The 15,489-nt window shown below is 38.7% G+C and overlaps 3 protein-coding genes across 6 annotated transcripts in view; 1 reads left to right on the top strand and 2 right to left on the bottom strand.

The window, feature by feature from the left end:
• The window catches only part of abcb7 (ATP-binding cassette, sub-family B (MDR/TAP), member 7), a 26,122-nt gene extending 24,150 nt beyond the window's left edge, over positions 1-1,972 (bottom strand). For both annotated transcript variants that reach the window (XR_013295705.1, XM_077578887.1), the window contains exons 1-2: positions 1,749-1,972; positions 50-133 (exon numbers count right to left, since the gene is read on the bottom strand). Coding sequence is in view for 1 of the 2 variants with exons in the window: in XM_077578887.1 (XP_077435013.1) it covers positions 50-133; positions 1,749-1,898 (234 nt within the window). In the remaining variant the exon portion in view is untranslated. The remainder of the gene's footprint in view (positions 1-49; positions 134-1,748) is intronic.
• On the top strand, positions 1,943-8,192 carry uprt (uracil phosphoribosyltransferase (FUR1) homolog (S. cerevisiae)). The gene is made up of 8 exons (XM_077578891.1): positions 1,943-2,173; positions 2,267-2,560; positions 4,331-4,373; positions 4,454-4,523; positions 4,655-4,717; positions 5,714-5,875; positions 6,439-6,537; positions 7,619-8,192. Exons 2-8 carry the CDS (start codon positions 2,304-2,306, stop codon positions 7,723-7,725), a joined length of 801 nt encoding a protein of 266 aa, XP_077435017.1. The 5' UTR covers positions 1,943-2,173; positions 2,267-2,303; the 3' UTR covers positions 7,726-8,192.
• On the bottom strand, positions 7,879-15,489 carry zdhhc15b (zDHHC palmitoyltransferase 15b). 3 transcript variants are annotated; one of them, XM_077578890.1, is made up of 11 exons: positions 15,313-15,487; positions 14,886-14,912; positions 14,701-14,795; positions 14,510-14,630; positions 14,212-14,281; positions 13,019-13,051; positions 12,819-12,939; positions 12,611-12,743; positions 12,411-12,537; positions 12,231-12,346; positions 7,879-10,489 (listed from the first exon to the last, which is right to left on the bottom strand). In XM_077578890.1, the coding sequence occupies exons 1-11, from the start codon at positions 15,428-15,430 to the stop codon at positions 10,446-10,448; spliced, it is 1,005 nt and encodes a 334-aa protein (XP_077435016.1). In that variant the 5' UTR covers positions 15,431-15,487; the 3' UTR covers positions 7,879-10,445. The 3 variants fall into 3 exon arrangements, with proteins under 3 accessions (XP_077435016.1, XP_077435014.1, XP_077435015.1); XM_077578888.1 differs by having other exon boundaries at positions 12,611-12,939; positions 15,313-15,489; XM_077578889.1 differs by lacking the exon at positions 15,313-15,487 and adding an exon at positions 15,012-15,282 and having other exon boundaries at positions 12,611-12,939.

Here is a 15,489-nt window from a genome sequence, read left to right as displayed (position 1 = left end):
CATATATTCACAGCACTTTGATCTGAGAGTACTTCTCATGTCTACTTACGTTTGCTGCCTGTAAAATGCGCCGACTGCTTTCAGTTGTGTTTGTATTCCATGTGCTTGTTCGAGAGAGTGGCAGGGTACACAGCTGAAACACAAGATGTAAACGAGATGATTATAAATTTGCAGAACACCGAACAACTCAGTGTGTGCTCAACTTGTTGTTTCATTCTGAAATTTTACTGCCCTGTCACAAATCACTATTATCTTCGTCACAGGACTTATGTACATTTTGTGGGCTCTTAATAACATGAAAATTAATTTTGGTTGCTTTTCGTATTTTCAAAATGTGTCTTCAAAATTAAATTTACAATACATTCAAGTTTGTGCAAAAAAAAATCGCTTTTTGTTTATGTATTTTAACAATGTAATAATAATGAGAACTTTTTTAACTCATTTTCCCCACATGGTTTCTCTGTGTCCCGCCATGTTGTTTTTGTGTGTGTGGGTATAATCATGGTGATGTTGGGGGGAGGGGTGTTTTTTCTTTTTATTGTACCTTGGCTGTTTTAATTGTTCAGCACCTTGAGTTGCATTTTAATGTATGAAAGGTGCTATACAAATAAACTTTGATTTGATTTTTGTTACTATATTCCTGATGATTTTCATACAGTTTCATCTCTACCTTTAACTTACATGAGTAATGTACATAAGATGAAATGTATGGAGTATTGTCACTCCCTGGTAATACACTAGAAACAGAAAATGAATAAAATACAATACAGTACTCACAAAAAGTAAGGGATATTCGGCTTCCGGGTGAAATTTCAGGATGAACCTAAAAATATTAACTTTGCATATGATCTTATTTTAAGTTTAAGCGGTCATATTTTAAGTTCAACATTTGAGTTATGTTGAAATTTTGGGAAACTATTTAGTGTAGAATTATTTTTTTTCTTTTTTAAAGCTTCAATTTTATGTTGTTTTAACAAACATGCTTACTGGCATTTCAAGTTTTTTAAGCTAATAGTTTCTCTTTTAATGCAAATCAACATTGGCTCCAAATATCGGTTATCGGCCTCGTTGCTACTAATAATAAGTATCGACCCTGAAAACAAAAACATATCGGTCTAACATCCTGCCATGGTGGTCTCAAGTGAATCAAGCATCATTTCAAAACTGTGTGTCATATCAAAACTGAAACAGGACTCCTCAACTTTCACTTTTGAAATGTCTCATCTTCTCATGCCTTACTCCTTTCTTTCATTTTACCGTGTTGTTCACCGACAATGACATCAGCAGATAATAAGTGTCAATGCACCACCGGGTGGGACAAACTCGCTTATCTAACATTTACTGACATGTCTGTCGCTTTCCAACACGTGATGCAACACCCCTGGCAGGCTGTCATGATTTGTCCTATTAAAGAAACAAACCGTATTTCGCAATCCACTGTGTTTGTCGTTAGTTGTCACACAAAAAAAATCACATTAAGTTAAAAGTTTTGTTGCGAGTTACAACTTGGACACTGGTGGAGATCCAAGTTAGCACGTAGCTAGCAGTCATGATACAAACTCACGTGTGATTTGCATGACAGCGGCGGCATAGAACAGTCACGCAAGAATAGGAAAACCACACATTGTTATTTTTGTTCCTGTGTAACACCAGAGGACATTGGACAACTTGTGTCCAGCTCTGTCCTTGTGTGTGGACTGTCACCCCAAAAAGCAACCGTGTCCTCTCCAACTCCTCGTTAAACTTACCAAATAAGCACTTTGACGCGTGTACTTCGTCCCATTCTCGCCTTCATTTTTACTCCACGCGTGGTACGAGCTTGTCTTTTGAAGAATAATTGCCAGTTTTCGTCTGTGGAAGTGTAAGCCGCATTTCAGCGACACCAACAGTGGCGCCATGTTGCAAAGTGTGAGCGAAGGCGGGACGTGCGCGCGCCGGCTACGTCATTTCCGTTTAGGTCGTCATCGCCTGGCTGTCACTAGTGTCAAAGCTAGCAGGCGGGCGGTGTTGCTACATACCGTGATTTTAACGTTAATAACGAGATAATCTGACCTTTTAAACGACGCGGTTTATAGTTTCAACGTTATTTAATATGACACTATAGTGTGGCCGTATGCGACAGCTGGATTGAGTTGGGAATTTCTCCTTTCGAAAACACGAGTCGCGGCTAAAGGTAAAAAAACACGTTGCCTGGCCGCTTTGCTCTTTGTTGAACGGCTGATTATTAACACGACGGTCGCTCGACCAACTTTGATCCTTTTGCTAGACCACTACCGTCCTCCCCCCTCACAGCCTCACTCAGGATGCCATGCCACAATCAGCAAATGAGCAATGTAAATACCGGCCAGGAGCACCCAATGAAGCAAGTGCGCTTTGCAGCCACCACCACCACCAGCAGCAGCAGCAGCGGCGGCAGCAATGTGGCGGCTGTGCTGGCCACTCATGAGGCAGGTGATGCCAGCAGCAGGCAGCCCGCAAACCAGGAGTCACTGGGACCTCAACTCAAACTGCTTCCCCTCAATGACCAGATACGAGAATTACAGACTATTATTAGAGACAAGTGAGTCTTTGCTTTTGTTATTGTTTTTTTTTTAATCCCACATTTTCTTTCCCTAAATTTATAAAGGATCACATAAATCCAATTTGATTTTGCTGTAATTAAAAAAATATAAAAATAATTAAATGATATTGTTTCACAATGAAATTTGACCCCCCCCACACACACACACTCCCTCGGGCGACCCCAAATACACAATACTGTCAAATTTGATCCATGTCCACCAAAGAGATTTCCCAATAGATGCACAATAACAATTACCAACAAATACTTACATTTCAGTATGGAAAACAAGAGTTCCTATCAATCACTTTACTTTTCACTTTGTATCACATTTTCCTCCACCAACTTCATAAAGATACAAATTGTCATCAATTGTCAGATACAGATTAGGGTTCTGCAATTAATCGAAATTCAATCACAATTTTAATTATTACAATCCACAATTTAAAAAAATGGCATAATCGTAAACAAAAATAAAAGATTATTAATACTAATTTTGAGTTGTTTAAATTTGTATATTTGCACCTTTTTTATTTTAAAATACCTAATTTAGTCAATCTTGTTTGGTCTAAAAGGAACTGCCATAGTGTTTCAAAGACATTTATTTGTCTTAATATTTTTCACATGTTTTAACATTTTCTTGTTTTGTACCACAAAAACAAATGATAGTCCTAATCGTAATGGTAATTATTACCAAATTCATTGTGATTAACTCTTTGACTGCCAGACGTTTTCAGAAAAGGGATGCCGTGGGTGCCAGCCGATTTTAAGCATTTTGACTGATCTTTCAAGGTCCATAGAAAATTATGTGTTTGGACTATGGAAACACACATACTGCCAAAACAAGATTGGACTCTCATCTTCCATCAGAAAAAAAAAGTTTGTTTCTACCTTATTCCGTTTTTGAGTAATCAACAATAGAAAATGGTTAGTTTCACCTGTTTTGAAAAAAAACGTCTTTTAACGTCTTTGGCACTCCTCCATAGGATTTTACGAAACGTTATTTAACGTTTTTGGCATAATCGCACAGCCCTAATACAGATGGTCATCTCTATCTTCTCCACTAAATTCTTATAACCAGTATTCTATGTGAGAGAAGCTTGTCAAATAAACCTGGAAACAATCGCTATTTAATTTGCTATCATTTCCTGTATTCTCTTTGTCAATAAAGGAAAACAGTTTTCCAGTAATGTTCTAACATCCCGAAAAGCTTCTTTTAACATTTGTCACCTAAAGCTGTAGCAGAAAAGTAATTGTCGTGGGATTGGGGACCTTTCTCATATCAGCTGGCATTTTAGTCTTTATAAAGTTCTCAAAGGATCGTGTGAAATTTGACCAAAAAAAAAAGGTCAGGACCAAACAAATGTCTATTATATATTATGAGCAGTTCTCCTCAACTGACATGTGACTGACAGCTTCAAAATACTGCATACATTTAAATCAGTTTTTTTTTTTTTATCAATAAATGCTGTTATAATGCCCTCAAATCCTCCGATATTGACATATAATGTATAATTTATATATGAAGGATTGGCAATCAGGGTTTGTAAGTGATCCATTTTATTACATTTCTTTTGATTCAGGCAGTTAGAAAATGTAATGCACCCAAATTAACTATTAATTAATCCACTCCATCAATTAGATTAGAGTTTCCACATTGACTTTCCCATAACATCTGAACATTGATCGATGCTGAAATAATTATTCAATAACTACTACAACTAAAAAAAAAATCTGGTTTGAACGTTTTTTTCCCCTCTTTGTTTTCAGGACTACCAGCAGAGGGGATTTTGTGTTCTGTGCCGACCGACTGGTAGGATCATAAAGTACCGTGATACCAACAGTGTTTATGCATTTTCATTATTTAATTGATTTACGTCTATTGTTCAACAGATTAGACTTGTAGTGGAAGAAGGCCTTAATCAACTGCCTTACTCTGAGTGCACTGTGACTACACCAACAGGTGAGACCGGGAATTAGAAAAGCTGTCGAAGTCGTCGACATGCCTTCCCATGTCACAGAGGAGCTGACTCGGTTTGTTCTACGCTTCCACCGTGCGTTCATAACTTGACTTGTGCCATATTGTGTCTTCAGGATATAAATATGAAGGAGTCAAGTTTGAGAGAGGCAACTGCGGCGTCAGCATTATGAGGAGCGGTGAGTCAAAAAAAAAAAATTGGGGATTCAGCTCAAATGTTTTGGAATAATATGCCTCTAAAATTAAATAAATGAAATCCGCAAAGTAGCTTTATGTTTTACATTTCTTATAAATATTTTAAGGCTCTAAAACCCTTCACCACACAGTTTATACACTTTTCTCATCGAGGCATTTACATTTTCTCACATTTCTCTTTTGTTTAAACATCCTCAATGTTCAAACCTTCATAAATTTTATAAAATTACTGTAAAAAAAAAAAATGCATGCAAAATTGCACACACAAAAAATCCGCGAAAAGTGAAGCGCATTATAGCGAAGGAACACTGTAAATAAATAAATGTGAAAACAAAAACAGATATAAAAAGAAATATATAATTGAAAAATTAAATACAAAAAATAAATATAAATGGAAAAAAAAAATATATATATATATATATAAACTACTTTCGTCACAGGCTCTGTCGATGTTAACATATTTGCTCCCAAAAACGTATTTTATTACCATGCTCCCAAAGACATATGTATACGTTTTTTTGTTTTTTTTATGTTCGAGCATACAGAAGGTTTTGATGCAGCCTTTGAATTGAAGAGAATGCTTGAAGCAATAATAGTTATTGCAAAATGGCCAGCAGGTAGCAGCAGAGTATAAGAGACCAACCAGGGCCATGTTGTAAAAAAAGCTATTTTTCTCAGTGTTTTGAACACGTTGGTGAATAATGATGAAACTTAGCTATATTCTAATGCTAATGGCTGCAAAACGAAAACGGATAGAAATATACTTTTTCCCCGATGAAAGAAGAGACTAATCTTTCTTTTGGTAGGTTCCATGTTTTTATAGCAATAGAACACAATACTCTGTGGGCCTTGCAAAATCAGTCAAAATCCAGCAAAACAGCCGCGAGTGAAGGGGGTTGCTTCAGTGAAAATGGCGAGGAGTGAATGAGTTAAGGACAACGCCTTCAACCCTGTTTTGTTCCCTTGCGTCTTTGGCACAGGTGAGGCCATGGAGCAAGGCCTGCGGGACTGCTGCCGCTCCATCCGCATCGGCAAAATCCTCATCCAAAGCGATGAGGAGACCCAGAAAGCCAAGGTCTACTATGCCAAGTTCCCTCCAGATATTTACAGGAGAAAAGTGCTGCTCATGTACCCCATCCTCAGTGAGTCGGCGCACGCGCGGACTTCATAACGTTCGATGCTGCGCCGCAATTTCCACAACGGCAGCACACGTTATGAGCTGTGCATTTTCACGTATATATTTATTTTTGAGAAATCTCAGTCGCGTCGACCTTTACCGCCGAGTCTACATTTCCACATCACTCACCCTGGTCTGATAATTATAGGCCTCACAGAGGAAATTATACACTGCCTCGACGATGGCCACCAAGCTGCAGAACAGCATAATGAGGGCCAGAAGAAAAAAAAAAAAAGTATCTTTTGCATTTCCCTGCACACAAATGAGAAAAAATATATATGCTGTTGACCCTGTCAGGTTGGAGGTTTATTTTAATGGCAGAATATTCAAACGCATGTCAAGTGTGCGGGTCACAACCGGGGACCTTTTGAGATGATAACATAAGCAATTACACTCGGGCGGACGTGCTCATATTTTTTTTATGATCTAATAACCCAATTCATCCTAAAGATGTCATGTTTTAAGTGAGGGCTATTTTGAGAGTGTGTAACACATTGTGTGTGTGTGTGTGTGTGTGTGTGTGGTCAGGTACTGGGAACACGGTGATCGAAGCAGTGAAGGTGCTGATCGAGCACGGGGTCCAGCCCAGACATATTATCCTCCTCAGCCTCTTCTCCACACCTCACGGTACATCAGCACAGCTGCATGGGCTCGTTTTCCATTTGATTTTGTTTACCCAAACAAATCAGTTTCCAATCTGCCCCCGCGCTTTCTCTTCCTCGCGTGTCGTTGCTTTTATTCGACTGGTAAACTGCGTTGCTGCGCGGTGGCTGCAGCTGGTGATTAGTCTCATACAATGCTTGTTTTGAAATGAAGTTCCTCATCATTTTCAATGCGAGCGCACAGATTTGTTTTAGGAAAAGCTAAAACCGGGAAGGAAGTGAACCCCGCCAAAAATGTATGTGACCTCACTCGTCTAAACATGACATTCTGATTAATACTACATTTGTGGAATATGAGTTATGAAGCAAAATCCAGCCACTTTTTAATCCATCTCAGGGGGTCGGCCATTTTGTCACTTGCTGTCGACTGAAGATGACATCGCAGTTGCTCAGGCAACGGCCAATCACAGATCACCTGTTTTTCCGAAGCTGAACTGTGATTGGTTGTTACCTAAAACCTGAGCAACTGTGACGTCATCTTCAATCGACAGCAAGTGGCAAAATGGCCGCCCCCTGAAATGGATAACAACGGTTGGATTTTGCTACATAACTCTTATTCCACAAATGTAATATTAATCAGAATGTCATGTTTAGGTTATAAGAATTGTTGAGGTTGACTTCCACTTTAAGAACGTTTTTAAGTTTCTCTTTCGCGTGCTCAAGTGGCCACAGTAGCTGACTGTCCAAATGGAATTTGCATATTCGGGGTATAAGCATAGCTAGCTTGTTGTTTAGGTTGACTTCCTCTTTAACTATTCTGTTGTTTATGTTAGGGCTGAATAATTTTGAAAAGTAATTGATATCAATAAAATAAATAGATATGCAATTTTCAAGGTCATCTTTACTTTTTTTTTTTTTTTTAACACAAGCAAAACATTAAAGTTATAAAGTGACAACGTGCTCACTCAGACTGCACAGTAAAAAAAAATAATAATTAAAAAAAAACACAGGAGACTATTAACATCCTGGTGGTTCACTGAGAATGAAAAAAGTCAACATTGGTCAAGTAAGAATGAAAGTGAATGAAATGTCCTCTTTTCTTTTAGGGGCCAAGTCTATAATCCAGGAGTTCCCGGACATCACCATATTGGCAACAGAAGTTCACCCAGTGGCGCCAACACATTTTGGACAAAGGTACTTTGGCACCGATTAAATCCAGGACAATCCGCGCAACAGATTTGTTTTAAGTACGTTTTTGTCTGCTTTATTTAAAACTGTTCGCCTTGTTGTGCCAAATACTTTCTTCTCAAATGTATTTATTGGATTGATTTCTTTTTGCTATTTCTCATATGAATACAAACAATGCTGAGCCATATCCAGATCATTTTTATTTTGCATGTGACAAGTGGTGATTTAATAAAGGGTTTATATTCGTTATCAGAAAGACCACCAAATGGCAAAGAATAGTATTTACTGACAAATGACACAATCACCCACAGTACGCCAAAGACCAGTTTCGACTGGACCACAAGCGTTTTTTGTTTTTTTTAATTGTTAGACATCCAGGTTTCTGATACATACAATATGTATATATATATATATTGTATATTTTTATGTCACACGAATGAGCAAATGTCTCACTCGTTAATTTGAGCAATAAATAAGCATCATGGAAGAACATCCATATTTTCTGAAGGTTTCTACATGCACATACATTAAACATACACAACATTGATGGAAAGTTAAGGAGTGTTTGACAGACGTGAGTGTTACTTGATTGGTCCAACAAAGTAGAAATATCCTGCAATGAAGTAAAAACGTGACCTGGTTCCATTCAGCTTTTGCCTTCATTGTCAATAAACTGTTATCAGAAATTGTTTTGTCTCAAAACATTGGCATAAAATATGTACAAATCCGCAGGAACGTAAATACATACAAAACAATACAAACATCACATAGTAGGAAACCTGCTCTCCATTCACTTCTGGATGAACCGTCACCTACTCTATATATGTCCTCTCTTAAAAAAAAAACACACAAAAAAACGCTTGTTGTGCTAATTAACCATTTTAGATCCCGTGGATTATAAGAAAAAAATCTCTTCATTTTTGATATGCAAGTTCAATTCTGACATTTTTAGTGCCTATTAAGTCTGTTTTTTTTAAGATATACACAATGATAGCTTTTCCCTCAAATGTCTGAAGGTATATATACAGTATATTCAAATCAAGTCAACCCCCAAAAAATTCTTGACAATATGTTCTATGCAGCTCCACTAGTCTAAATATGGTATTCTGGTTAATATTGCGTTAGTGGAATATGAGTTAAGCAGCAAAATCCAGCCGTTTTTATTCATCTTAAGGGGCGGCCATTTTGCCACTTGCTGTCGACTGAAGAGGACATCACAGTTGCTCAGGTAACAACCAATCACAGCTCAGCTTCAGAAAACAGGTGAGCTGTGATTGGTCGTTGCCTAAGACCAGAGCAACTGTGATGTCATCACTGATCTGAATATATGACTGGATAGCCGATAGCCCATACACGCCCGTGCAAGCTGTTGAAGTCACAGGGCGGCCATTTTGCTCCTCCCATCTCACGAGCAGACTGAAGCGTATAAAATATACGGTATACGTACAGATTGACGCTGGCAGTTAGTATAGGGCCGGGAACATTTGAAACAGCACTTAATAGGGCTTTGTGGCCACTTTTTTTTTTTTAACAGAAAAGTAGACAGTATGTGCTGGTTTGAAGACCCCCTTTGTCTTTTATCGCTCAGTTCCTTAGATTTGGCAGAGGCATATTTTGTTGAATTAACGTTATAATTCTTTAATAATAAAAGCAGATAATTTATACATATATTTAAGACAAGTTGTAAAATGTCTGAAGTTCACTTGTTTATGTTTAACAAATTTAAAACATGAAAAATCATGCTGTTTCTATTAAGTACTGTTTTAAATGTTCTTCTATTTCGATACTGTAAATGTACAGGATCGTATGCTGAGAAACATTTCTTGGGAGGAGCAATATGGCGGCCTCGTGGCTTCAAAAATCTAGGCCTGTCGGCTATCCGGTCATATATTCAGATCGGTGAATGTCATCTTCAGTCAACGGCAAGTGGCAAAATGGCTGCCCCCTGAAAAGGATCAAAATGGCTTTTCTTGCTTCATAATTCACAAACGTAATATTAATCAGAATGTCATGTTTAGACTAGTGAGGTCACATAGAACATAATATTTTGACTTCCACTTTAACTTGAAAGCCGCACTTAGTAACTAATTGAGGCCACGCCCCTGAAGCGTCGAAGGCCACTAATGTGATAGGATTTTTTTGTGTAACAAAATACTCTTCATACTGATTATTATATATATTGATTACATTTTTGCAGATACTTATTATTCCAGTTTCACGTCTTTCTTTGTTAACCTTATCAAACACACAAAGTAGCGATTAAAAGCAATCATCGCATATGAGGAAGATTTGCACCTAAACCACATTATAGAGCAACAGGCTGCTGGATACATTCACTTAGAAAACGGGTCCCCACAACACAGGATAACATACAGTATGTGTAAGGCGCAGGTTCAATCTGGTCAGGTGACGGGCAATAAATAAGATGTGCTACCTGGGCAAGAAGACTGAACTTCCAGTCAGTGAATTTGCCTCCAGAAGCAAATGTGAGCAAGAGGTAACATTGGATGGCGCAAACACAATCCAGCTTTTGCGAAAGCCACACCTTCAAATGGTCACACGGAGTTGCAAGTTCATTATTGAGCGGCGCCGGGACGTACCCGGATGTCCGTCCGCTTTTTCGCGAAAAGAAGAAAATAACATCCAAATGCAGTTTGGTCCTTGTTAGAGTTCTTGGCAAACATCCACATTTTGAGTGCGTGTTCCCGCCGCCTCCTCTTCAACCTCTGCACCAGTGTCCATTGTCTAGTCCTCCATCTCTATGGTAACGGAAGGGTCTTGATCCTCAACTGAAATTGGAGAGGAGAGAGGGGGGGGGGGGGACGAAATATAAAAGGACAATTCCCTTTTGAAGAGTTTAGGAATTGTTCAAGTGATGTAGCTTGTGGCCACCAGAGGGCGCTATTGATTAGATGGTCGCATGAAGTCCACAAGCAGGCAGCAGAAAATTCTAGTCGGGTTCCCATCGCAGAGAAATTACATTGCAATGCCATTGAGGCTTTGGAATAAAAGTCACATGACCTTGGCCTCGAATCATGTGAACATTGATGACACCGGAATGATCATAATGCTCGGCAGGACTGACAACATCACTGAGTGTACGATGAGGTCATGTTTGGAGACAGCTGCTTGTCGACAGTCATTTGGTATGTGTCAGTGGTGAGATGTGTTGACAGAGGTTTAAAGAAAGGCCAAACACTTTGTAAACGTCAGATTGAGGAATACACATTGTGGTATGAGGAAGTATGGAAAGCCCAGTGGGACAATCTTAAATGCTTTTTCAGATATCTGGTGTCAGTTTGACACTTCAGTTAACGTGTAACAATGATTACTAGCCTTTACTGCAATCTGCAGCGCACAACACAAATGGCACTGGCCAGTTCAGAGGTCATGGACAAAACAATGTGGTGCGAACGCACGCATTGTTTGCTTAGACGGGACAAGAGGATCTGCTGATAACGTGGGTCCATCAGCAAAGATTTGCGGTCACGTGATGCATTCCAGACCGCCTTCAGTCGGGAGTTAGGACGCAATCTGCACTTGTTGCCAGCATGTTTTTGTTTTTTTTTATGAATGGTTCAAATGATTACCCAATATTACATGGCTATTTGCACAATTCATTATTATGAGTGTAGCTGTATAGCGCCTGAAATTAATTTTGCTATTTTGACTACTTTTCATTTTCGACAAAATGCTCTGATTGACAAAGTATTTGAAATGGCGTTCACATCAGCAAAATGTTAAATCCTTAAATTGTACAATACGACCTTGAAATATAATCCACACGGCAGAGGTGGCAAATCCAGGTCCAGAAATTAAAAACCCTGCCACCGTTTGGTTTTAGCCCCTGATGCTAGCTAGCTAGCTAGCTAGCAAGCAGTTTGGCTTTAGTCCCTGATGCTAGCTAGCTAGCTAGGTAGCTAGCTAGCAAGCACCTGGGCTTTTAATTTTTACTTTCTGGACCTGGATTTTCCACCTCTGTTTGGTCAACAAACTGAGCCATGATTTGCCGTTAACAACCAACCAAGTTACCAACTAATTGGTCGTTACTAACGACCAACCATGGCTCAGTTTGTTGACCAAACTAAAGGTGAGCCGTGATTGGTCGTTACCTATTTCCTCAGCACCGGTCACGTCATCTTCAGTGGAAAAAATCGTTTTTAAAGATATGAATTGTTCATGAAAAGGTTATCACATTAATTATAGACAAAATGTTATCTTCTGACTGTTGAAAATGGCTCAATGAGTAAAGTATCCCTTGTGATATGATCACTAGGAGTGTATAATTAATTTGTCATATCTCATAATAATAAAAAATATATATTTGTGATGTTTGATATATGGTAGTACATAAAATTGAAGCAGTTAATGTCTAATTGTGTTTTGTTTTTGTTTTTTGAAGAAACAATGTTTTCCCTTTTTTTTCTTTATCTAGTGGGACGGGAAACTAAATGACTTTTTTTTTTTTTTTTGCCATGATTAACATTACTCCTACAATTTACAAAAGCCGCCAATATTCAAGTGACTCACCCCAGCTTCCTTCCTCAGACGCGTCATCTGACTCCTCCCACATCTCCTTGTTTGCCAGTAAAGGGTTCTGACTCTCGCTCCGATTCTTTAAAGGAAAGTAGTGTCCGTTCCCTTGACTGAAAAGAAAATGGCACAAAATCACAACAGGCAATCATGCGATGCACTCGAGATCAAATTCACCTTGAGAAGACAGGGAGGAACCACAGTCTCCTGTCTTTTCCGAATACTTGCTGCAGATTTTTGCGTATGCCAACGTTGAAACCGTGTCTGTCCGGTCCGTTGACAAAGACTGGAGCTGAAAAGGCCTCTGGATAAGATGACATTGGGTCAAAATATACCACGCACGTTGGTATGATTACGGTATTCCTGTTGTGACATACCTAACGTGGATCTGTTTTTCGCCACCAACCAACAGTGGTAACTGAAGAGGAACATGAGACTGACAAAAAACATAAGCGCCACAAGCATGAGAAAAAGGACGTGGAACTTTGCCGGCCCGTTTGGTAAGTCCCCCTGGGAGAAAGAGTTACAGGAAAATAAATGGCGGTGAAAAACGTACTGCTGGTTACAAATGATTGTAACACTTACCACCCAGAATTGAATGAAATACTGAAGGACTGTGGCTGCGATGTATAAGCAGTACAGCATTGAATAGGAAAGGAAAAGCAGGAAAAACTTGTAGTTGGAAAAACCAACACAGTTGTTCACCCTAAAGGAAAGTCAGATTAGGATGTCAAGAGGTTACTAATAATGTATTAAATGGGACTGGAGAAGAAAATAAAACTCACCAAGGACAGTGGTGGTCCATTTTCAAAACACACCTATAAATGAAAATATAAATCATTTGCAATTATTAACTCATTCACTGCCATTGACGGCTATAGACGTCAAAAATTAATTTGAACTATTTCTATTAGTTTTTACATTTTTGTTAACAAGAGTATGAAAACCTAGAAATTATTTTTTTGTACATTTAGAACAGATATAAAATTTGTGATTAATCGTGAGTTAACTAGTGAAGTCACGCGATTAATTACGATTAAAAATTTTAATCGCCTGACGCCCCTCATTTTTAATAATATTTTCTTTAAAAATAAGATTACCATTTTTTTTAAATTAATCACATGACTTCACTAGTTAACTCACGATTAATCACAAATTTTATACCTGTTCTAATACAATTTTAAAAAATTCTAGGTTTTCATACTCTTGTTAAATAAAGTGGGGAAAATGTTAAACTAATAGACATAGTTCAAATGAATTTTTGACGTCTATAGCCGTCAATGGCAGTGAATGAGTTAAGGTGCCTCTTTTGGTTATATAGAGAGGAACCTCAATCAATTATCTTGTGTTTATTTATTTCTATTTATTTTTTAATGCAGTGTTTATTTTGCTATGAACGGCAACTGATTGGTCAATCACCGTGAGCAAAAATGCCCGAATTGCCTCGTGAGCACTTATCTTAGCGGTTAGCATCGCAAAGTCACTTCAACTTAAGTCACAATAAAAGACAAGCTTACTACTTGCCTGTGTTACATTAAATTTTTGATCTCATGAATCAATTACTTAGTAAATGAAATGTAGGCTGAAAATGCCAATAACAGCATCATTTCAGTGACAAAACAAAATGAAAACTTTGTGAAAAGAGACCAAAGTAGCTAGCCATAGCTAGCTATCATGACTCATTGTGAAGTCTCACTCATTACGCCAAAGTCTCACGTGTTCACAGCGAAAGAATGTTACACCTCCCAAAAAAATTCAACTTTTGAAGCATGTTTTTCTCCAATATTTCGGGCACAAAGCACCAGGTGGCGTAAAGAAAAAAAAATGGACTCACTAATATTCACAGCACACTAACAATGTCTATGTTAATCTCTCTCTCTTTTTTTTTTTTTTTTATAAATTTTACAAACATCTTGTCAATTAGCACAAGTCATGCCAGTCTCTAAATGCACATATCGGGGAGCAAAGTGTAACTCACGTTTCACAGACCGAGCAGTGGTGACAGCGGTCAGGCTTCAGCACCTGGCAGCGGTCGCAGAACCTGATAGCTAGACACAAGAGGAAGGCCAGTTGAGTGCAGGACATTTGAGCCGAGCCGGTTTAACTTCAAGCTCAGCCGTCTGCGCTAATGAAAGAGCCGGTGCTCGTCTGCTTGCCGTTGGGATGCTAATGCTATCTGTTTTAGGCACACCTCCTTGCACGCGAGAAGATTGACTGTCGCTAATCCGCCTGCCTCTGTGGTATAGCATATCATTAAAGCATAAGTGAAAGTTTACCTCCAGACTGAGCTCGAGTGTAGATGGGCAGCTTTTTGGCAATCTCAACCAGGATTTGTTTCTGGGCATCCGGCCTCTCCTCCATCTCGTACCTTTCCTTGTCTGAGTAAGAGAGCTGAAACTAGTACAACAAACACATCCCATTAGCATCCGGAATTGGAGATGTATCCCATAACATGATTTTGAGATACCTTCTTGCATGGGGTTGCAGCAGGGGTAAAGATGGACTTCCAGTAGGTCCAGGAAAACATTCCAAAGCAAACATGGAACACCAGTAAATAGGCCACTGCAGAGTCAAACAATACTATGTTCACATGATTCATATATTGAACATTATTTTCTATATTGTAAAATCCTGATCATAAACAGCACTTACCCTTTTCTAATGTGTTCGACAGGGTGACTGTAGGAACAAAAATAAAGAATAGTTAACATAAAAAAAAAACATACACCCAGTTTATGCAAGTGTGCAGTTTATTTTTACATAAAAGGGGGAATTTACCGGCTAACAACAGTAGCCGGAATGAGAGGCTGAAAGCAATAAGCATAACAATAGGCGCGCTTTATGAATAGACAGACCTCTCGGCGAAAGCAAAATGTGCTTAAAGCTTTTGTGTTATAATTGAAAACCTAAAACATTAACAACACAAAACCTCAACACAAAACACTTCCGCATAGTTTGCTAGTTCCTGCTCTGTAATTTAAATCTGTCACACAGCTGTGCGGCAAACGGCGGTACATGTTTTCGGTTTTAGAAGGGGAAAATAATGGTTAAGAAAAACGACCGCGTTTCCGATACTCACATAGACATAGCTGAAATACGTAAGCGTAATACGACCACAGCACCACGGAGGCAATAATAAGTACAGGTATCCACGAAAAAACCCTTTGACAGCATCTCAAGCCTCTGGAGAGCGCCATACTCCATCGAAACGCGGCACTCCTCCGTGCTCGATTAGACTTCCTGCATGGGATTTCTG

The sequence above is a fragment of the Vanacampus margaritifer genome, chromosome 10, assembly GCF_051991255.1.
Source record: "Vanacampus margaritifer isolate UIUO_Vmar chromosome 10, RoL_Vmar_1.0, whole genome shotgun sequence".
NCBI classification, from domain to species: domain Eukaryota; kingdom Metazoa; phylum Chordata; class Actinopteri; order Syngnathiformes; family Syngnathidae; genus Vanacampus; species Vanacampus margaritifer.
The sequence above is the reverse complement of the archived record's forward strand: the minus strand, read 5'-3'. Positions and strand labels throughout refer to the sequence as shown.